At 41.8% G+C, this 23,287-nt stretch overlaps 1 protein-coding gene, 1 non-coding gene and 1 pseudogene across 2 annotated transcripts in view; 1 reads left to right on the top strand and 2 right to left on the bottom strand.

Moving 5' to 3' along the window:
* Positions 1 to 7,242: 7,242 nt before the first annotated feature.
* The window catches only part of SNX3 (sorting nexin 3), a 41,077-nt gene continuing 25,032 nt past the window's right edge, over positions 7,243 to 23,287 (top strand). The window contains exon 1 of the mRNA XM_041733406.1: positions 7,243 to 7,589. Coding sequence (XP_041589340.1) covers positions 7,428 to 7,589 — 162 coding nt within the window. The 5' untranslated portion in view covers positions 7,243 to 7,427. The remainder of the gene's footprint in view (positions 7,590 to 23,287) is intronic.
* On the bottom strand, positions 12,642 to 12,749 carry LOC121474985. Its single transcript, XR_005983595.1, has one exon. It is a non-coding gene; the product is annotated as a U6 spliceosomal RNA (small nuclear RNA).
* LOC121478412 lies at positions 20,127 to 22,624 on the bottom strand (annotated as a pseudogene).

Raw genomic sequence — 23,287 nt, forward strand, 5'->3', positions numbered from 1 at the left:
CACACATGCACACCCAAATCACAGGCACCTTGCCTCTCAAACACCAACTCTATGCCTTGGTTTTGTTGCTGCTTCCTTCTGGAATTTTCCTTACTACCCTCAAGACTGGGCTAAGTGGCTCCCATCACACTCCACTGACATGGCTTGTTCATTCTTACATCTCTATGACCAGTCTGAAAGATCCTGGAAGCAAAAACTGTATCCTGTTTACCACCTTCCCTCTTCTCCATGCTCACCCTTCCCCCAGCACCAAGCACATTGGTTTATTGTAGGTTCTCAGTATGTATTTGTCACATGGATGGCCAGAGGACCTAAAAGTCCTAAGAGGGACACATCTGTTCAGCTAAAGAGATCATAGGATTCCACTGGTTCTGGAATAGGACTCTCCCCACCCCACCAATTAACGTATCTTGCATTCTTGAGATTCTCTAGATTTTTGCTACTCATTGTGATCTGGAGACCAGCAGCACTGGCATCACCTGGACCTCGTTAGAAATACAAAATCTGGGATCCCTGGGTGGCGCAGTGGTTTGGCGCTTGCCTTTGGCCCAGGGCGCGATCCTGGAGACCCGGGATCGAATCCCACATCAGGCTCCCGGTGCATGGAGCCTGCTTCTCCCTCTGCCTATGTCTCTGCCTCTCTCTCTCTCTCTCTGTGACTATCATAAATAAATAAAAATTTAAAAAAAAAAAAAAAAGAAATACAAAATCTCAGACTTTATCCTGGAACTCCTGGGTCAGAATCTGCATTTTTACGTGGTCCCTGGTGATCTGTATACACATTAATATTTGAGAAACACTGCTTGAGATAACATTGATGGTTCTTTACTCAGAAAGCTGGTAATCCATTTTCTTGAGAGAAGGCACACAAATGCCTGGTTTCCAGTGCTCCTACAGCTGAGTACCTGTTTTTGCCCTGATCCAGGTATACACCAACCTTGCCTGTCCTTACATGTTTGAAATAAGTCACTATGCACGTCAGGGGCCCTTCTATCTCAAAAGGAATCCCATGACTGTCTTCCCCTCCCCCTACCCTGGAAATCAACCACTCAACTGAAAACAGGAATTGCTCCTTGTCATGGCTGCTGACTTCTAGATATTGAATCCAATGTTATCAGAAGAGTCTCTCCTCTCCCAGGAATGGGCCTTATATCCCTGACGTCTGAGCAATCCTCAAGCCATTGGTTGGGAGCAGCATGTGGGAAATGTGGCCTTGGAGCGAATGCAGTAATAAATTTCAAAGCACAGCAGCTGAGGCCAGAGGTTAATTGTTTCTTGAGGCTGGAGATTTGAGAGGCACATTCTCATGGCTACCACAAAGAATAAGAAGATATAGGAAAAAAGGAATAATTAGTGGAGAAGAACTTGAAAAAAGCAAGAGAGAGTGGTTCTGATGTTAACACAACCAGCTGGGCACTGCCTGATTTACCAGTCCAGAAGAGGCACTAAATCACAAACAAATAACAAAATAGAGAATTGTTTGTGTTTTTGGAAGAGGTATTTTGTAAAGGATCTCAGGGTGGGGATTAAGACCCCTCAAAGGGCATGCCTAAAACACAACAGGTAATCACTAACCTGTGGGCTGAGAGTGGTTACCTTACTAGCAGGTTTTCTTTGCTGAGTGGGATATGCAACCTGGGCCTGGCTAGCTCCCGCTCCGCCTCCAGCACTTAGCCTGTTTAAATAAAACTGTAGACAAATATACAAAGAAAATCAGTGTGAAGATGTACCTAGCTCAAGTATAATCCTCCCAGAGATTCCAAACTCTGAGACTAAGAAGCAACCACATGCTGATCTCCTGGATTGCAGAAATAGAGAAGTTGACCTTTGAGAGGACAGGGACTGTGGGATGTACTACTAGAACAGACCAACGCCATCTCCAAAGCCTGATTCTCTGACACCAATTCTGTGTGCAACAGTTCAAATCAATTTTGACATTAATTACCTGAAGTTGGCACAGACCGTACAGGTTAAAGGCCTCAGACCCACAAGACTATTCCCACCTCAGACACCAGCCACTAATGCAGTGCCTAAACTATCTACATCTGCCCAGCCAATTACAGGTTTGGGGGGGGTTTCATAATCTCCCTCTCAGGTTTAATCATTTGACTCACAGATACCAGGAAAATTATTTGACTAATGTTTGCTGGTTTATCTCTTCCATTGGGCAGAAACAGCCAAATGGAAGAATTGCATTGGGCAAGGTCCCGGGGTAGGGATGTTTGGAGCTTTTATTTCCCCTCCTGCCTGCCACCTTCCAGGACGTGGCGGGTGGGCTGGAATTTCCTGCCCTCTTTCCTCAAGTATTGGGTCTTTCTGGTGACCAGCTCCCAACCTGATGATACCCAGGGGCCCTGCTCTGATTCACTTCATTAACATAAACTCAGGTGTGGTCCAAAGGGGCTCCTTAGGAATAATAAAAGACATTCCTATCACTCAGAAAACTCCTAAGGTTTTAGGAACTCAGTGCTGGAATCCAGAGATAAAAAACAATCTATTTTTTATTATACCAGATAGAGTTACAGACACAGGATTGAAAGAGAAATACAATTCTTATGTGACTTCAAGTATAATAATACAACCATCTCAAATCACTGAGTAAACAATAGATTCTTTTAAAAAATAGGTTGTTTGAGGGGATCCCTGGGTGGCCCAGTGGGTTGGCACGCACCTTTGGCCCAGGGCGCGATCCTGGAGTCCCGGGATCGAGTCCCACATTGGGATCCCTGCATGGAGCCTGCTTCTCCCTCTGCCTGTGTCTCTGCCTCTCTCTCTATGTCTATCATGAATAAATAAATAAAATAAAATAGGTTGTTTGATAAATAGTGTTGCAACAACTAGGCAGTCAAATGGGGGGAATATAGATTCATATTTATGCCAAAAGAAATTCTAGATTAAATTCTGGATCAGGGATCCCTGGGTGGCGCAGCGGTTTGGCGCCTGCCTTTGGCCCAGGGCGCGATCCTGGAGACCCGGGATCGAATCCCACGTCGGGCTCCCGGTGCATGGAGCCTGCTTCTCCCTCTGCCTGTGTCTCTGCCTCTCTCTCTCTCTCTCTGTGTGACTATCATAAAAAAATTTAAAAAAAAATAAATTCTGGATCAAATCAAAGTGAAAATTCTGGATCAAATATTTTTTTAAAAACCTATAACTAGTATAGAAAAAAGTGGATTTTTTTTGAGGAGGAGGGATTTCTAAACATGCCTCAAAACTCCAAAGCCATAAAAGAAAAGATTGATAAATTCAACTACATGAATTTAATTACAAAATACATGGTAAAATCCATCATTGGCAGAGTCAAAAGTTAAACTGGGGAAGATATTTGCCATTTATATCATACAAAATGTTTACCTTTTAATATTTAATAAACTCCAACATATCAAGAAAAAGAGCAAGTCAATAGAAAAAATGGGCAAAGAATTTGAATAAATATATCACCAAAAAAAGGAAATATGAATGGCTTGTAAACGTATGAAAAGATGCCCAACTGTGCTCAGTTGAATAAGAAATACCCAAATAAAGACATCATTTAGATTGGTGAAGATTAAAAAGTTTGTTAACACCTCATGTTAGTGAAGCTATGGATAAATAGGCACTTTCATACATTGCTGTACAGGATATAAACTGGTTAAACCTGTACAGAGGAAATTTTGCAATATCTCTCATAAATACACATATCCTTTGACCCAGTAATTCCATTTACAGGAGTTTATACTATAAATATAATCCTGCATGTGTAATGATAGCATATGCAGGCTATTCATTGCAGCACTGTCATAGTGAAAGGTTGACATCCCATATATATTTGCTAATAGGGGACAAGTTAAATTATGGCACATTATGTAATGGAATACCTCCCTGCAGTACAAATATGAAACTATTTTCAAGATACATTGTTAAGAGAAAGAAGATACAAAAGTGTGTGTATCCTATGATGCCATTTATATACATACATATGTATTTATGCTAGTATACTACTCAAGGGACACAACTCTCATCTCCCATGGTAATACAGGTACACTAACAAATTATTTTTCTAGAGTTAGGACATTTAGGAAAACATAAAATTGCTAATAGATTTCTAACATCCTAGTCTATCCCTAGAATATGCTGGTGCCTTCCCATTCCTGTCCCCACTGCAAATGCCACTCCCTCTGGAGTTACCAGTGTCAACAGCCCAGCTGTATATGCTTCCATACTTTCTCCCATGCACAGACAAAAATATGAACAGATAGATGTACATATCTTTATATATTTTTGTTCTGTTTGTTTACCCAAATCACATTATACTGGAAAGATTTTTCTGTGATCCTCACCAATACACCAGATATTCCTCTTCTAATTCTAATAATTAAACATAGATATATTCTCCATTCTGATGAGACATTGCTCAGAGAAAAACTATAAAGAGGGTCTGTAATCTCATTCAGCCACTAAATTCTCATGTTAATTCTGGTAGCTTATTCTTTTTGGATTTTTCTAGGAATACAATTGTATATCCTGAAAAATAATTTTCCTCCCAAAGTTTATACCAGCTGTATGGTTGCTGTGTTGCTGTATTGCTACCCTCTGTAGTTGCTTCCCACTGCAGGCAATTGTTGCTGCTGCCCAAAGCTGCTGTGTGGCCTCCAAGGAATGAGACAGAAGCTTCCTATGAGACTATCCCATGATTACTTTGTTCAAGTGTCATAGATGACAGCACAATACAGTGGTTCTTGGTCTCTCAGCTCTCATATTCTAATTCAAAGTATCATCTCACAGGGGCCAAAGGCAGGCTGTCCCAAAATGTGCCACCTTGGCATAATATTTTAGATAAAAGTTACTTGGAAAACAGTCTGTGCAAACACACTCAGACTCTCCTCTCTCCCTCTCGAAAGCAAGAAATAAATCTCCCACATGGAAGGTATCGTTTCTGTACTAAGAAGTTAAAAAAAAAAAAAAACCCTTATCATCAGAAAGTCTAGAAAGTCGTAGAAAAAAACCTTGTTAATTTTTACTAATCTATTATCCCAGCCCAAATTCTGCTCAGAATTCCTTACTAATCAAATCTCCCAACCTTCTGTTTTCTATGTCATATCAATTCCTCACAGATTTGTCTCATTGTCTAAAAAATCTAAAAATTGGGTAGCCCCGGTGGCTCAGCGGTTTAGAGCCGCCTTCCGCCCATGGACTGATCCTGGAGACCCAGGATCGAGTCCCACGTGGGGCTCCCAGCATGGAGCCTGCTTCTCCCTCTACCTGTGTCTTTGCCTCTCTCTCTCTGTATCTCTCATTAATAAATAATTTTTTTAAAAAAGTCTAAAAATTGCCTGCCTTGGTCATTTCTTTGGATCTCAATTTCATTATTGGGTCTCCATGAGCATGGAACTAAACTTTGGGGGTTTTTTCTCCCGTTAATCTGTCTTGTATCGATTTGATTCTCCAAACAGCTGGAAGATCTTGACAGGCAGGAGAAAACTTTTTTCGTCCCCTACAGTCTATACTCCATTCTTGAGCTCACAGCAGCCAAGTTCCCATTTGGTCTCTGGCAACAAGAGGCAGGCTCTGCAGGGAGTCCTGTCTGAGCACTTCTTCTAACAATTACCCTTACTCTTTGAAAGAAGAGAGAGGGCTCCTATGACCACTTTGTCTAAATGAGCTTCACTTAGAATGTTTCATTCTCTACCACATTATCCCAGTTTTATTCTCCTCATAGTACCAATCATATTGGCAGGTATGTCATTTATTGACTTATTACGTCTCCCCAAAATAGGCTACATAGCAGACCTGATGGCTTTAAAGAACTTCTATGTCTTATTTACCCTTAGCGCTCTAGCATCTGCAGTTGAAAAACACCTTACTAGACCTTCAATAAATACTTGAGTCAATGAATGTTGAGTTTTACTAGAAAAGAGTCTATATCGGATTTAAGTGATTTCTTTATTCCAAGTATTCTTAGTGTTCCTATGGATGGTTAACGATCTGGGCAACTCTTCACCTTTTCATTTCAAAAGCTGTAGAATACGTTTACTATTTTTTTTTAAAGATTTTATTTATTCATGAGAGACACACAGAAAGAGAGGCAGAGACATAGGCAGAGGGAGAAGCAGGCTCCACGCAGGGAGCCCGACTTGTGGGAAATGAGGGAAGAAAGTTGCAGGTTACCCAAACACAGGTCGTCCAAGGCAGGTTTCGGCCCCCTAACCACGAGATTTTTTTCAACGATTTCATTTATTTATTCATGTGAGACACAGAGAAAGAGAGGCAGAGACACACACAGGCAGAGGGAGAAGCAGGTTCCATGCAGGGAGCCCGACGACGTGGGACTCGATCCTGGGTCTGGATCCTGGGTCTGGATCCCCTGGGACTCGACCCCCTGGGTCTCGATACTGGGTCTGGATCCTCTGGGACTCTGCGACTCGATCCTGGGTCTGGATCCCCTGGGACTCGATCCCCTGGGACTCGATCCTGGGTCTGGATCCCCTGGGACTCGATCCTGGGTCTGGATCCCCTGGGACTCGATCCCTGGGACTCGATCCTGGGTCTCCATCCCCTGGGACTCGATCCTGGGTCTGGATCCCCTGGGACTCGATCCTGGGTCTCCGGGGTCACACCCGGGGCCGAAGGCAGACGCTCTCCCGCGGAGCCACCCGGGGGTCCCCTAACCACGAGGTTTTCAAGAGCCCGCCGTGTCCCGATGGCTTGACCTCAGTGCCGACAAGCGGCAAGGCCTGTTGTCCGTACTGCACTCTCCTACGTATCTCCTCCTACTCATACCCAGACAGGCATAGGGGCAAACGGCCACGAGACGTCAAGGCCCTGGGAGGTATCTGTTAATGGTCCACCTAGAAGGCATTTCCGGCGGTTCCCGGGGGGACGCTGGGTTGGCACGGAGACGGCGGGAGGTTTGTTTCGACTGCGGACAAACCCCGCCCCCCGCGCCCAATTCCCCGCTTTTAACTTTCCTTCCCGCGGCCCCCGAGGCCGCGAAGACCAGTTCCGCGGTCCCTCCCGCCGCCTCGGGCCGCGGCGGCCGCGGGAAGACCGGAAGGAAGCGCCCACCCCCGGACCCCGAGGTCCCGCCGCACCTCCGCGCTCGCCCGATGCATTGTGGGCGCTGTAGTCCGGCGGGGACCCGTGGGCGACTACAAGTCCCGTGACCGCCGCCTCGCCCGCAGTCCCCCTCCGCGGCCTCAGCTGGGGCTCCAGGGCCCAGGGCGCGGCGTCCCGGCGAGTCAGCTGTTCCTCCCCCGCGGGCTTCGAGAGGCGGAAGCCGGAGACACGCAGGGAGGAGCTCCGCGCGCGGGGGGAACGCCCGGCCTACGTGCTCGTTCGCCTCGCGACCGCTGTGCGCGAGCCCGGGGTCCCCGCGGCGGGCGGCGGCGGCGGCGGCGGCGGCGGGGGCGGAGGGAGTCCGCGGCGGCGGCGGCGGCGGCTGCAGGAGAGCAATGGCGGAGACCGTGGCGGACACCCGGCGGCTCATCACCAAGCCGCAGAACCTCAACGATGCCTACGGGCCGCCCAGCAACTTCCTCGAGATCGATGTGAGCAACCCGCAGACGGTGGGGGTCGGCCGGGGCCGCTTCACCACCTACGAAATCAGGGTCAAGGTGAGGCCGGCCTTCTCCCCTTCTGAGACCCCTGCCCTCCCCCTCCACCCCTCCCCCCCTCCCCCCCACCACCCCACCTGGGCCGGGAGCCCCGGGCCGACTCGGTCGGGCACAGCCTCGTCGGCGGGCGGGCGGGCGGGGTCTCGGGTCAGCCCCCCCCCCCCCCCCCCCCCGTGTAGGGCCTGGACGGGGGCTGCACGGAGCGAGCTCAGCTCAGCGCTGCTACTTGGAGAAGGTGCTCGAAGAAGAGGGCGTGGGTTGAGCGCCGCTTGCCCCCCGAGCAGCTGATCTGGGAATGACATTTGAGTTGGAAAGGTGCAGATCTTTCGAGAACACGGTGCTCCCTCGGGAGGGGGAGCTAGATGTGCCTGAGACGGGGGTGGGGGCGGGGAGGGGGGGGAGGTGGTTTGCACCAAGTTTTCCCAGTTTTCTTAACCCTGAAGACTTTTCCCCCAGGGGTGGCCAGAGCCGAGCTGGTGGGTCGCTGCAGGCCCCCCTTCCCCGAGCTGCCAAACTAACCCAGCTTTGTACGCTTTTCGGAGCAAAAAAAAAAAAAAAAAAAAATCTAATGGGTGTTGACAAAAGGCTGACGGATTCGGTGGGGCCGAACCCGCGGAGGACCACGGGGTGACCTTAGCCTTGTGGGCCACCGTGGGTGCTGGAGGGCCGAGGCGTGGCGAGTCGTGGTCTCCCTCACCGTGCAGAACTGCAGCTGCTCCAGGAAAGCCTATTATTCACTTAGGGATCTTGCTCTCTTAATTTCGAGGTGTTCACTTGACTGAATGGAGGAAATCAGCTGAAGGAGAAGCACACTTAGGATTTCATAACTAGTATTTGATGGCAATAAGTAATTCAGATGATTTGGAAAGATGCTAATTGAGGCTAGAGCTTCACTTTCACTGTAGTTGGGGATTGAAGAACTTTCTCTCACCTAGGGAGGTATCTTTAAAAATCATAGGAAACGAACCCAGCTGTCAAAAAACAACAAATTGTTTTACTACCAAAAATGAAGTATAATAAGTTTCACTTTGCAGTAACTGAGATTTACATAACAGGTGATTATTAATATTTAAGCCGAGTGCTATTGCTCATTGCCTTGTGCACTTTCTGTGCGTGTGGTTAAAAAACAACCTATGATTTAGCATCTTAACCATTTTTAACTGTGCATTCGTGTTAAGTATATCCCTATCGTGAAATCTGTGCACTTAAAAAATTTGTCATGTATCGCCAAAAATAATTTTAATAATCGGACTTCAAGATGTGAAACTAAAGTTTAATGCTACACGTCACCCTGGTGTCCCTATGGATGTGTAAAATGTGAGCCGTAAGCAATGCTGTAATAGTGAAATTGCAAAATCCAGGCTCCAGTATACTTAAGGAAGTACTTTACCACATAAGCTTTGTGAAAAAGTAAGCCCCCCCCCCTTTTTTTTTTACTTTTGGAATGATTTTAAAATATATGCTCACTAAAAAATTCACTAAAAAGAACTTCCTTTTATTCACCACCATGTTTTCTTTTATTTCTTGTGCTAAAACAGAACTTGGTATTCCTGTTTCTAAACTTCCATAGCTAGTACTTCCTGTCATACAACTGAAGCAAAATCTCCTGCCTACACTTCCTCCATTTAATAACTTTGTGTTTATCTTGCTGAGTGCATTGCATTAAATGCACTCGTGTGATTTAATTATGTAAAAAATACATCTGATACTTTATTACTGAATAAAGTACTGATACTTTAAAAATAGTGCTTATGGTGTGCTTTACATTTTTAAGAATAATTCCTTTTAAAAGTGGTAAGTTATGGAATTAGCAAAGAATGCACCCACATTGGTTGTATTATACAAACCAGTTTTTTTCTGTATTAATGATGTTTATAGTCATAAATGCAGGTATCCTAAAAAAGTGTAATTGAGTTTCTAATGCATATGAAATGCCATTGGGGTTTTTCTTAATATGTAATGTGTTAATTTAAAATTCAGGACACTGTATAGTAAGACAATATATCTTATTTAAGCAGCATATGATTTTTGAGAGTAATTACAATCTTGTGTTAAGGTAAAATAGGCCAGCAAGATGAATAGGTAAGTCATTTTGTAATTTTACTTATTACTACTTTTCTAAGCTGTTGCTGCTCTCCCTCCTATCGCCTGCCTTTTGCTATTGAATTGCCATGTGGAGTTTAGGCCCTTAAACTATCTTACAGTTACTCTCTAATTCTGGTCTTGAGAAAAATGTTCAATTTTATAGGATCTGATTGAAATTACTCTAATTCACAGAGTAATTTTATCTAGATAGTGGCACTTTAGAATGCAAGTTTCCCAATCTCCATTTATCTTTTGGTTTGAAGATAGTGTTTAAGACTATTAGGATCACTTGATTAGTATCTCTGGGCTTTTGAAAATAATTGGTACAGGGTTAATGTTTTTGAAAATTGTTCTAATGGGTAGGTACCGCAGAGAGCACCATATATGATGAAAGGTTTAGGAGAGCTCAGGGTCTAGAATCATTTTGGCATATTAGAGAGAAGTTTAAAGGGGAAATTCAGTCACTGTTTGTGAAGTTTATACTATAATGAAACCTTAATTTTCTGGGGATTGTAAATTAGTTAAGATCTGTTGTAACTAGAGACAGTTATTTCAAACAGGAGTGAAGTTAAGGATCTTTTTTGAGCTGAGTTCAATGAATAGATGTATCATTTATAAGCAGAGTAAAGTACACAGTCTAAGCTCCCACAGCATTCCCTCTGTAAAATAGATATGCTAGCAGTAGCACCTACCTCATAGGACTAAATGAGTTAATGGACATAAGTCTCTTTAGTATTCACTGGTATATACTAAGCTTTTAAAAGTTACTTCTTTCGAAATGCAGATATGTTCTAATTTTAAAGGCAGTGATCAACTAACTACATTTTCTGTGTTACTGTGCAGTTGAGTTACTAAAATTGTTAGATCTGGAATGGAAGTATACTTTCATCGAGGCAGATACAGTGTAAAAGAAGCCATCTTGCTTAGTATTTAACCCAGTAGCTTTTTTTGTTTTAAATTTGTATTTTGTATAACTCCATGTAGAAAGTTCTGATGCCATTTGGAAGGTGGTAAATTTCATACTAAGCCCAAAAATAATTAATAGAATTTATATTTTAAGGTAGCATATTTCCTGTGATTATAGTAGTAGTTTTTCCAGTTTTATTGAGATGTGATTGATACATAATGTTTTTGGGGTTTTTTTGTTGTTGTTTTTTTTTTTTGAGATTTTAGTTCTATATTCATGAGAGAGTGGGGCAGGGAGACGGAGGGAGAGGCAGGCTTCCCACAGAGCAGGGAGCCACATGTAGTACTCTATCTCAGGACTTTGGGATCATGACCCCAGTTGAAGGCAGAAACTCAACTGATTGAACGACTCAGGCGCCCCTATATATGATGTCTTAAGATGTATATAGCGTAGTGATATATGCTGTGAAATGATTACCAAAATAAGATTAGCTAATATTCAACTCCTCGCATAGTTATGGAAGTAGCCTTTTAAAACTGAGGCTTATTAAAACATAAAACTGAATACTAAAGTTTGATAAACTTTCTTTTTAAAGATTTTATGAGAACACAAGCAGGGGGAGGGGGAATGGCAGAGGGAGAAAGAGGGAGAAGCAGACTCCCCACCCAGCAGGGAACCTGACACAGGGCTCAATATCAGGACCCTGAGATCATGGCCAGAGCTGAAGGCAGTTGCTTAACCAACTGAGCCATCCAGGCGCCCCAATAAACAATTTTTTAAAAAGATTTTATGTATTTATTTCAGAGAGAGCCTGTGCACCGTGCAGGGGGGATGCGGAGGGCAGAGGGAGAAGAGAATCCCAAGCAGACTGCATGCTGAGCCCAAAGCCCGATGCAGGGTTTGATTCCAGGACCCTGAAATCACAATCTGAGCTGAAACCAGGAGGGTGGACTCTTAACTGACTGAGCCACCCAGGTGCCCGAAATTTGATAAACATTTTGACAAGAAAGATGGTCAGTAAAAATTATATCTGAACAGTGTTTTCTGTTCTAAACCTGTATTGGTGACTTTACTCTGGGTGAGTCCTCTCATTTTATTTATTTTATTATTATTATTATTATTTTATTTTTAGTCCTCTTTAAGTTGGAAGTTATTAATATCCAGATTGGAAACAAATAAATTCTTAGACTTGGTTCCAGGATTTATAAGAATGTATTAAACGGCCCAAATAATATTTTATTTTCTTTTTATTATTTTTTCGAAATAATATTTTAAAGAATCAAGGTATTTGAGTGCCAAAGAACATCTGTAAATCTTTTTTTTTTTTTTAACATCTGCAAATCTATGTAGCTTTATCAGCTGGCTGTGAGATGTTGTCTGATACACATCTTTGCTGCTAGCTACAGCTGACTTACAGAATCTCCATGAAGGAAGGGCATGTTACTGGCTTTGAGGTTTCTGTTCTTACCTAATCCACGGGGAAAGGGAGGCAGTGACAGTTAAAAAGTCGTCCTGCTATGTTGGGTTCCTAGGGACTGTTCTGTATTGTTCACTTTAGTACTTTACAGAACCAAGACACAGAAGGTTGTCTCTCACCCAAAGTTAACTAGTGTCAGAGCCAGGGTTAGAGTTGAAGTAGTCTGGTCTTGGTTTAGAATTGCTTCACAGCTGCGGTTCATTTAATTTAAACAGGACATTAAAACCTTTGTTGTTGACAGCCTAGTTTGGGGGCACCCTAATGTATCTGCACCTTTTGAAAGAAATCCCAAAGTTGGTACTCTTGAGACATGAGTTGACTCTTCAATAATCAGCAGTGGGTAAGATGCAGTCAGGAGGGATGAACAGCTGCAAGAGCTTGCTATTAAATTCTGTGCTCTGATGAGATGATCTGAAGAAAACGTGTTGTTGACCGGCTGGCTAGTGATGTTATAAAAAGGCAAGCTTTTTTTTCTGTGAGTGTTGAAGCTGAAGAAGGGATTTATCACTTGAGTACTTCTGTTCAAGAGGCTGGTGTATATATATATATATATATATACACCATATATATATATATACCATACATATATATGGAACGCTTCCTGAATTTGCATGTCATCTTTGCACAGGGGCCATGCTAATCCTGTATCATTCCTATTTTAGTATATGTGCTGAAGCTTATATGTATACACACACACACATATATATATAGGCAGTGCTCATGGCAAATATATATATAAAAAATGTGATCTCTGAGGTAGCTAAAGAGAATAGACAATATTCCTGTTTTGCCAGTATAAAAGCTGGAGTCCCTGTTGATCTGATCCTCATCTCTTGTCCCTCCTTCATTCTTACTTTATGTTCTAGGCCTACTGAACTATTTGTATCTCCTGAATAAGCAGAATTATCTTTTATCCAGGCCTCTTGTGTCTATATATTTCCTCTGCCATTAAAAACAGTCTTCCTGGGCTGCCTCTGGTTGGCTTGGTTGGTGGAGCATGTGACTCTTGATCTTGGGGTTGTGAGTTTGAGCCCCATGTTGGGTGTAGAGATTACTTAAAAAAATAAAATCTTAAAAAAAATAAAACTGTCTTCCTTTAGTAACCTTGTCTGGCTACTGTTACTTGTCCTGCAGGATTTAGCCTTTACCATCATCTTTGAGATTTTGCTGATCCTTGGAATTTAGACTGAATTTCTTTCCTGTGCCCTATTAGGATTAAATTTATTTGGTTGTTTGTGGCTTCCTTTAGTTCCTGTATCTTAATAAGCTCCTAGAGGACAGGAGGACAGGGACTGTCTTAATCACCCTTATTCAGCACCTGGCACTGCACTTAGCACATAGTGGACATTATGAGTAAGTGAAGTTTAGGAAGGTTAAGTAACTTACCCAAAGTCATAGGTATTATAAAAGACAAAACTGGGATTTGAATCTACATTTTCTGATCTTCAGAGCCTATACTGAATATTCTCCTGGGGAGCTTTTGAAATCATTTTGATTCTTATTTCATTGGTTAGTGGTGGGATTTGGAAAATGGTAATTTTAAAAGCACCCTAGCAAGGGCACTTTACTGGTACACAGCAAGGCTCATTTCTGGTTGCACCATGTTCTCTGCCTCTGAGAGGTATGAAAAAAATAAATGGAACCATAGTGGTTGGTAGTCTTGATTGAATTTTAAAAGGCAAATTTTAAGTAAATAGAAATAACTAACCAACCAGAACATAACAGCAGATTCTGACAAATCTGAGAGCACAGAGGAAAACTAGTGATATTTACCAACAATAAAATGTCTTTTGGAGGGCAGGCACTTTAATACTAGTTCAGAGCATAACAACCTGTATAGCTTTGCTTTTTGGGAAGAAGGGAGGCATTGACTGTGTTCAGCCAGGATAGATTTTTTTGCCCCTTGTGCCATCCCTGTCTGTATCCCCATGTAATAATCATGGAGGTATGCCAGGAGTCAGGAAAAAAATATGTATATATCCATCTAAGAAATAATTTTTTTTTTTTTTTACATGAGAGTGTGTGCGCATGAGTCGAGCTGGGATGGGCGGGGGGGACATGTGCAAAGGGAAAGAAAGGGGGAGAGAGAATCTTAAGTAGGGCAGAGCCTGACCTGGGGCTCATCTCACCACCCTGGGATCATGACCTGAGCTGAAAGGAAGAGTCAGATACTTAACCAACTGAGCAACCCAGACGCCCAAGAAAGAAATTCTTCTATTTTGTTACTGTTGCTACTTAGTACCTTTAAAGGGGAAAAATCTAAAAGTGTTTAACTCCTAGCTGTCTTGCTGATTCTTTGTAACAGAGATTTTTTTCCCTGTCTTCACGTTCATAATCATGCTTACCAAAAAGAAGAAAAGGAAAAGAAAAAAAGACTGAACTGTTTTTAGATATGTCGATGTTTTACCATATTGTGCTGCTTTCATGTGAGCAGAGCCAGCAATTTTTTGAACATCAGATAAAAATGATGGTGTCCAAGAAAAGCAATAGTATAATCTCGGTACTGCTTTACTGATTTCTTAATTAAGTGACTTAATGCTTTCAACCAGAGTTTTACCTCCTTGAGGAAATATTTAGAATCTAGGAATTTTGACATGGTAGTAAAACGTGACATTTGATGTAATTTTCAAGAAAGGTGGTATCAGGATACGGTTGGGGCTGTGCTCACAAGAAACTTCAGGAAGAATGTTTATTTTTTCATGTGAGAGGTCTCAGTATCATGGCTTGACTGTCAGCCTCCAGCATCACATCCATCTTCTAGCCAAGGGGAAAACATACTCCTGCCTCATTGCCCTTTCCCACAAAGGAAGCTGGGAAATTTAGTCACATTTTCAGCCATGTGAAGAAAGGAAGAACTGACTCTTTGCTTTACCACAGTAGGGTAAGTGTTTTGGGTGTGGCTTCTAGGGTGTGGCTTTAGCAACATTCTGATCATCTCTCCTAATTCTTTCCTTTTTTTGCTGATGCTTGATATTTCAAAGTTTAGAAAAAAGAGGCCATTTGATTTGTAAGGAATAAAATTCTCATTAGCTTTGACAATATTTGTTTTTTAAGTTTTTTTTTAAAGATTTTATTTATTTATTCATAGAGAGAGGCAGAGACACAGGCAGATGGAGAAGCAGGCTCCATGCAGGGAGCCCGACGTGGGACTCGATCCAGGACCTCCAGGATCACGCCCTGGGTTGCAGGTGGTGCTAAACCGCTGCGCCAGCCACCCGGGCTGCCCTTTAAGTTTTTTTTTTTTTAAAGATTTTATTTATTAATGAGAGACCAAGGGGTGGGGGGACAGAGACACAGGCAGAGGGAGAAGGAGGCTCCATGCAGAGCCCGAAGCAGGATTCAGTCCTGGCACTCCAGGATCACGCCCTGGGCTGAAGGTGGTGCTAAACCCCTGAGCCACCCAGGGAGCCCCAGTTTTGTTTTTTTATGTTTTTTGTTTTTTTTTATTAGAGCAAGCAAGCTCGAGTGGGGGGAGGGACAGTTGGAGAGGGAGAAGTAGACTCCCCACTGATTAGGGAGCTTGATTTGGGGCTCAATCCCGGGAACCTGACGTTAGCCAAAGGCAGATGCTTAACCTGCTGAGCCATCCAGGTGCCTCAGTTTTGACAGTCTTAAATATGAATTTTGATATCTTCCCGAGAATTAATTTTGATAAGTTGAGAAAGGAGACAACCCTGAAGACATGGCACCTCTGATAAGGGTGTACCTTGGGGTTGGATTAGGGGTCCTTGAAAATAGATGATTAACCCTTTTTTTTCTTCAATGGCTGTTTAAAGCTATGGAGGCAGTTCTACTTAGAACCAGCATTTTAGTTGATGGTATTGAATGATAGAGTATATAATTTGACCAAAATAAGTGAGATCAGTATCTTTTACCAGAGAATCATAATAAGACTTAAAATAATTTTTATAAAATTATTTTTGCCTTGACATTATTTGTTATCTTGAAGTGAAACTGAAGTAGTGGGCAGCCGGGGGTGGGGGGTGGGGGGGGTTGCTCAGCCCGGCACCTTCTGCCCGGGGTGTGGTCCTGGAGACCCAGGATCGAGTACCGCCTCGGGTTCTCTGCATGGAGCCTGCTTCTCCCTCTGCCTGTGTCTCTGCCTCTCTCTCTCTCTGTGTCTCTCATGAATAAATAAAATAAAAAAAAATTTATTTAGAGCATGCGCACGAGTGGGAGGAGGGGCAGAGGCAAAGAGAGAGAGAGAAGCCGTCTCCCTGTTGAGTGTGGAGCCAGACATGGGGCTTAAATCTCACCACCCTAAGATCTTGACCTGAGCTGAAATGAAGAGTCAGGAAGCCCAACCAGCTGAGCCACCCAGGTGCCCACTGAGAACATTAAGACACTATTAATATATTTACAGCAGGAGTGAGCAAGCTGTGTGTTTCCCTGTTTTTGTAGCTTTTGGAGCACCACTAAAATTTTAAGTAATAAATTTGTATTTTAAGCTAAGTTTGTGATCATTTATTACAGCAGCAATAGGAAATTAATAAGAATGACCATACACCTGTACTAAGAATCATTTCCAGGGATATTCATTCACTTCAAAAGAATGAGAGTCAGTATGGATGGGGGTTCAGCCTGACTTAGGCCACAGCTTTATATTTCTTCTCCATCAGAATCTAGCAACATTGGTTCTTATTATCCCTCTCCTTTTACTCTGCCAAGATGTTTTACCAATTGTGTAGAAAAATATTTTTTCTGGGGCACCTGGGTGGTTCACTTGGTTAAATATCTGACTTTGGCTCCTGTTATGATCTCGAGGTTCTGGGATCAAGCTCTGAGTTGGGCTCCATGCTCAGCAGGGAGTCTGCTTGTCCCACTCCCCCCACCCCCCCAACTTGTGCTCTGTCTCTCAAAATCTTTTTAAAAAGAGAGAGATAAGATTCCCATTGCTCATCGTCTTTGAAAAAAGAAATCTTTTTTATTTCCCCACATAAAAAGTTAGATGCCTTGGAGTGCCTGGCTGGGTTAGTAGAGTATATGACTCTTGATGTTAGGGTTGTGAATTTGAGCCCCACATTGGGCTGCCTTATTTAATAGGTTATAGAGGATTATTTTTCCAAACTGAAGAGAAAATTACTGAGAGACTAAGTCACTTTGGCTATCCAGGTATAGCTCAAGATTAATATTAAATGGCCAATGCAGGTTTTTTTTTTTTTTTTAAGATTTCATTTATTTATTCATGAGAGAGAGAGAGAGAGAGAGAGAGAGAGGCAAAGACACAGGCAGAAAAAGAAGCAGGCTCCCATGTAGGGAGCCCGATGTGGGACTCAATCCTAAGATCCTTGGAGCCCAATGTGATTCTATCCTAGGACTCAAGGATCAAGCCCTGGGCCAAAGGCAGACGCCCAACTGCTGTGCCACTCAGGCATCCCCAATGCAGTTTTTGTTTTGTTTTGTTTTGTTTTGTTTAAAATTTTTTTTTTTTAATTTTTATTTATTTATGATAGTCACAGAGAGACAGAGAGAGAGGCAGAGACATAGGCAGAGGGAGAAACAGGCTCCATGCACCGGGAGCCCGATGTGGGATTCGATCCCGGGTCTCCAGGATCGCGCCCTGGGCCAAAGGCAAGCGCCAAACCACTGCGCCACCCAGGGATCCCTGTTTTTTTTAAACTGAGTATAAGAGAAAGAACCACATAATCTTTGATACAGTGGTTTATCCTTGCTGTTGTGATCTGGTGCTCTTGTATGAGAGGGGGCCAACTTCTGAGACTAAACCAGTGTAAGATTATGAGTACTATGTGATGAATACTGTAGAGTATTGGCTCTTGGTTAAAATTTAACTTAGAAAAGGTGTTATTCTTGATTATTAGGCCTCTGAACCTCCATAATGCCAAGCACACAGAAAAGTACTTTGACTTTTGCATCTTGTGATTCTGTGTTTCAAAGTCTAAAATATATTTAAGTATTTCAAGCAGTAGATGTATAACTATACAATTTCTTCTGATGTTAAAAATTTTTTCCCTCAGTTTCTATTTTGGAAAGAAACCTCTGCATGTTAACTTCAGGCATTTATCTATAATGAGCAAGAACAATCTGTTCTCTTAAAACATCCAGATCCATTTGTGACAGGATAGATTTTAAAAATCCAACCTAAAAGACTCTGAGGTCTATAAAATATATGTATCAAATACACAGGGCACCCAGAGCTTCTGTATGAAGAAAGTTCAAGAAGGTCAAAGCTAAGGACGTATTGTAGAAGAAGGATTCTAATTATAAAATCTGGTAAAACATTCATAAAATTAGGAAAGGATTTATAGGTTGGAGTAGGCCATTAGTAATAAATACTGTTCAGTGGATTGTTTAGAAGAAATATGTGTTTTGATTTGCTCTTCTCTAGAACTTTTGATATGCCTTTGTCTAAATCTAATATAGTAGCCATTAGCCATACGAGGCTATTTAAATTGAAGTGTTAGATTCACACTACCAGTCGTCTATTTGTCCAGTTTCCTTGGAATTAAAGTTGACTAGTTTGACTGTCTTTAGTTCATTATAAGTAATAATTGGTCTTGAATATGCAGGATGGTTCCATATAAAGGGACCATTGTATATAGGGCTTTCTCTCCTCAGTTTCTTTAATCTTTTTTGCCCCATTTCATTGTGTTTCGAGTCAGTGGTCATTCATAGTCTGTTCGCTGTTAACCCTGGGCCAAACTCCCAAGCATGTAGTGACATACCACCCTCTTCTCTGCTAATTAAGATAGAGAAAATTTCTTAATCCAGTCAAAGGTTAGAGACTTATTTTCTTTATAGCATTATTTTATTTTATATTTTATTTTATTTATTTATTCATGAGAGGCACAGAGGGAGAAGCAGGCTCCCCATGGAGAGTTTGGTGTGGGACTTGATTCCAGGACCCAGGGATCACGCCCTGAGCCAAAGGCAGACGCTCAACTGCTGACCTACCCAGGCGTCCCAGCATAATTTTATTATATTAGGAAGTTGAGCACAAGTTTATAAACTGTAGTTAAACTATAGCTTAACCAAAGAGAACTGGGATGAGTGGTTGCCTTTCAGAGTGTATAGAATCTTCTCTGTAGTCCTGTACAGGTAGATGTAAAGTCTGTGTGGTTCAGAGAGATTTCCGTTAAAAATGCTTTCAGATCTGTTGAGAGCCCTGGGCCTTCCCAAGATTAAACTTAGCTCAGGGCCCCTGAAGTAATTTCCTGTTCTCCAATGGAGTTGCGTCTCTCAAAGGTCTTGCAGTGGCCAGTAGAAGAGGAAATGCTTCCCAAAATCCCTTCCTGCCCTGCTTCCTCAAGGGTTCTTTCTTTATAAAGGCCTCAGAAAAAGTCTGTTAGATTAAAATGTTGAAGTCTTATGACTAAATTCTTACTTAGGCAAACTAAAAGCAACTCACCAGTGGATATTAAATTTAGATTGTAAGGCACTTCCATAAATCAGCGTTGTCCCTCAGTATACACATTAGCATACTCTTTTTTTTTTTTTTTGAAAGATTTTATTTATTCGTGAGAGAGACAGAGAGAGAGGCAGAGACATAGGCAGAGGGAGAAGCAGGTTTCATGTAGGGAGCCCGATGTGGGACTCGATCCCAGGACCCCAGGGTGGGGACCTGAGCCAAAGGCAGATGCTCAACCACTGAGCCACTCAGGCGTCCCTAACTTACTCTTCGTAAACACCTGAAGTTGCTGAGGAGTCTGCATGGGCTGGGGTTGAAAGGGTTGAACAAGCTGCAAAGGAAAAACAGCTTCAGTTATAGATTCATTGAAATATCCTAGAAAACTTGTATTTTTATAACTTTCTAACTTAAATTCTTGGTTGTTGAACAAGTCACCTTGTTATGTTGTTTGAATTATTGCAAAACTCCCTTCGGCAGTTTTTGATGGCTTGTGCTTCTGATTAGTGTTTGTCCTGTTTATCCTAGTTTCACCTGACTTCATTGAAAGAGCAGTTTCTTATCAGTATCACATGGTTTCAGAGACATCTTGGCGGTTTTTTGCTATCAGTATTGCCAGAAATTCTGTATTATGTGTCAGAATGTGCAGAGAAGTTTTGTGGGGGGGGAGGGGGGGTTGTTTGTTTGTTTTTTTTGGTTTTTTTTTTCATTTAATAAAGTTTTATTTCCCAAAATGTAGTTGGTGGGATCTTGTTCATGCATCTTCACCAGCAGCTGGGGCATCTCCACCCTTGGTGTTTCTGGTGTAAATTACTTGAGCTCTGTGCTTTGAAACCAGTTTAATAAGTCCTTTACTGAGGAGCTCCTAAAGGGCTGCCTGGCCAGAGAACATCGAATATTCACTCTCTCAGAGACAACAGCTGGAGTTATAAGCTTATAGTTGGGAACTTCCTTACAGAGTTTGTCATATGTCGCTATGTCAAACAACACCAGATTATTGAGTTTGTCTCAAACTTTGCCTTTGGACCACTTCTTCTTTTTGGCCTTGCCCCCAGATTTGTTCACCGGGTCTTTGTCCTTTTTGGCCGACTTTCCAGCATCTTTCTTCTTCTCGTTGTCCTTGGGCGGCATAGCAAAGCTCAGAGAGCAACAGCCACCCCTGCAGCCTCACTAAGATGTCGGACAAAAAGCAAGTTTTGTGCTTTTAATTTATAGTTGCTATTATTTACTACTATTAATTCCTACACTTGCCCTGATACTACATTTTGTTTTTCTCCTTCTCCATCAGTCCCTGTGTAGGGCTCCTTACCTGTACCCCACCGACAGACGTCATTTTCATGTTGGGTTTTACCTCTATGTTTATCATATTCAGGTATCATTCTCAAGGAAGCTAGACTTTTTTCTCAGTTGGTCTAAGCATCTGCGGCTATCTTTCCCTACCCAGTGATGGTAGAAAAGAACTGGAAACAGACTTGAGTATTATTATATGTGTGGGGGAGAGGAGACAAGGGAGAGATTGTAGCAGAGAAGCAAAACTCTTAAATACTTACATTGCATGGATTTCCATTTCTTTAGAACTTTCACTAAGTTTTTGTTCTTTGGGAGATAGTGTTTATTAACATAGTCCAAGAACACTTAAATTATGAACTTGAATTCATATCCTAGTTTGCCCAGCCTATTGAGTGCCCTTGGACAATTAACCCCTCTGAACCTGTTACCCATTCTAAAGATGACAGTGTTAACTGTTGTCTTTAGAGTTACATGAGAATTTTATGATGTGTGTTATGAACTTTAAATACTATCTCATTTGGGAACCCTGGGTGGATCAGTCAGTTGTTCAACATCTGACTCTTGATTTCAGCTCATGTCTTAATCCCAGGGTTGTGAGCTTAAGCCCCTTGTTGTTAAAAAAAAAAAATTCTTATCTCATTTATTTAGTATTATTAGCTGCTGCTATCATTTAATTACTGAATTGCCTCTAACTTTCTGTTGCACTTTAAAAAAAGAGACAGTACTAATTTCAGTGAATGATGGTTTTCTGACATAAATTACCAGATCTGCATTTTTTCTCCCAAACTCTGATATATCATTGAAGTGGTTTGTTTGTTTGTTTAATTTTATTTATTCGAGAGGGAGAGAGAGGCAGAAGGAGAAGCAGGCTTCCTTTGGGGAGCCTGATGTAGGACTCGATCCCTGGACCCAGGGATCATGACCTGAGCCAAAGGCAGACATTCACCCACAGAGCGACCCAGGTACCCTCATTAAAATGTTCTTAAGGAAAAGTCAAAACTTCAGAATCTCTTAGATTATTGTAAAGTGTATTATTTAAACATGGCACAATAGATGGTAGTGATGGTTACACAACCATGTGAATTGTTCACATTAATGCTTCAGAATTCTGTACACTTAAAATTGTATACTCTGTAACATAAAATGATAAATTTTATGTGTATTTTATCACTATAAAAAATATGGAAACAACGAAGGAGGGACAGTTGTTTAAGTTTATATAATATTTTCCTTCAAGTTACCAAAGCAGGAGAGGAAACCAATTCTTCGTAACTCTGCCTGCTCGTAATAGTACCAATTTTCAGAACCCTGATACGATTATTCTTGACATGTTTGTCTAGCTTTATCATTGATTTGCGGTGGGGGGAGAGGGGGTTGCTTAACTCTTCACCATTGCAGCAGCTCCCACCCTTACCTTTTTGCATTATACCTTTTTTTGAGGTTTTTATTTTGAAGACATTTTACTGATTCTATTAAGCTTTTAATGTTAACTTAGGTGTGCTCAGAAGCACTTTTTGTGCAATGTTTAAAGGTTTTTAGAGGCCTCTTGATCGAATGTTACTTAGCTTCTTGCACACAGTAGGTTTTTGCATATTAATCGCTTAGTGGAGGTTTTAAAGCTTTATTTATTTAACATCTATTTGGGTCAGGTACTGTAACCATCGTGTGCCTTAAGACCATGAATTTTGAACTTGAAAAAATCCTTCCTCTCTGCCTATTTGTATGCATATGACCCTGAGCAAGTTACTCCACTTTTTGAGTTTCTTCAGCTGTAAAAACGAAACTTCACAGAGGATTAAATGTGACATGTGGCTATACTACCCAAAGCAGTTTACACATTTAATGTAATCCTTATCAAGATACCACCAGCATTTTTCACAGAGCTAGAGCAAACAATCCTAAAATTTGTATGGAATCATAGAAGATTGAACAGCCAAAGCAATCCTGAAAAAGAAAAACAAAACTGAAGGCATCATAATTCTGGACTTCAAGCTATATTACAAAGCTATAGTCATCAAGACAGTATGATACTGGCACAAAAACAGACACAGAGACCAATGGAACAGAATAGAAAACCTGGAAATAGACCCACAACTATATGGTCAACTAATCTTTAATAAAGGAAAAAAAATATCCAGTGGAAAAAGACGGTTTCTTCAACAAATGGTATTAGGAACACTGGATGGCAAAATACAGAAGAATGAAACTGGACCACTTTATACACCATAATAAATTCAAAATGGATGAAAGACCTAAATATGAGACAGGAAACCATCAAAATCCTAGAGAACACAGGCAGCCACCTCTTTGACCTTGACTGTAGTAACTTCTTACTAGACACATCTCTGAAGGCTAGGGAAACAAAGCAAAAATGAACTATTGGGACTTCATCCAGAAAAAAAAAGTTTCTGTACTGTGAAGGAAACAATCAACAAAACTATAAGATAGCCTATGGAATGGGGAAGGATATTTGCAAATGACATGGCTAATAAAGCATTAGTATCCAGAATGTATAAAGAGCTTAACAAACAATCCAGTTAAGAAATGGCAGAAGAGGGCAGCCCCGGTGACGCAGC

Source organism: Vulpes lagopus, chromosome 1, assembly GCF_018345385.1.
Source record: "Vulpes lagopus strain Blue_001 chromosome 1, ASM1834538v1, whole genome shotgun sequence".
In the NCBI taxonomy this organism is placed as follows: domain Eukaryota; kingdom Metazoa; phylum Chordata; class Mammalia; order Carnivora; family Canidae; genus Vulpes; species Vulpes lagopus.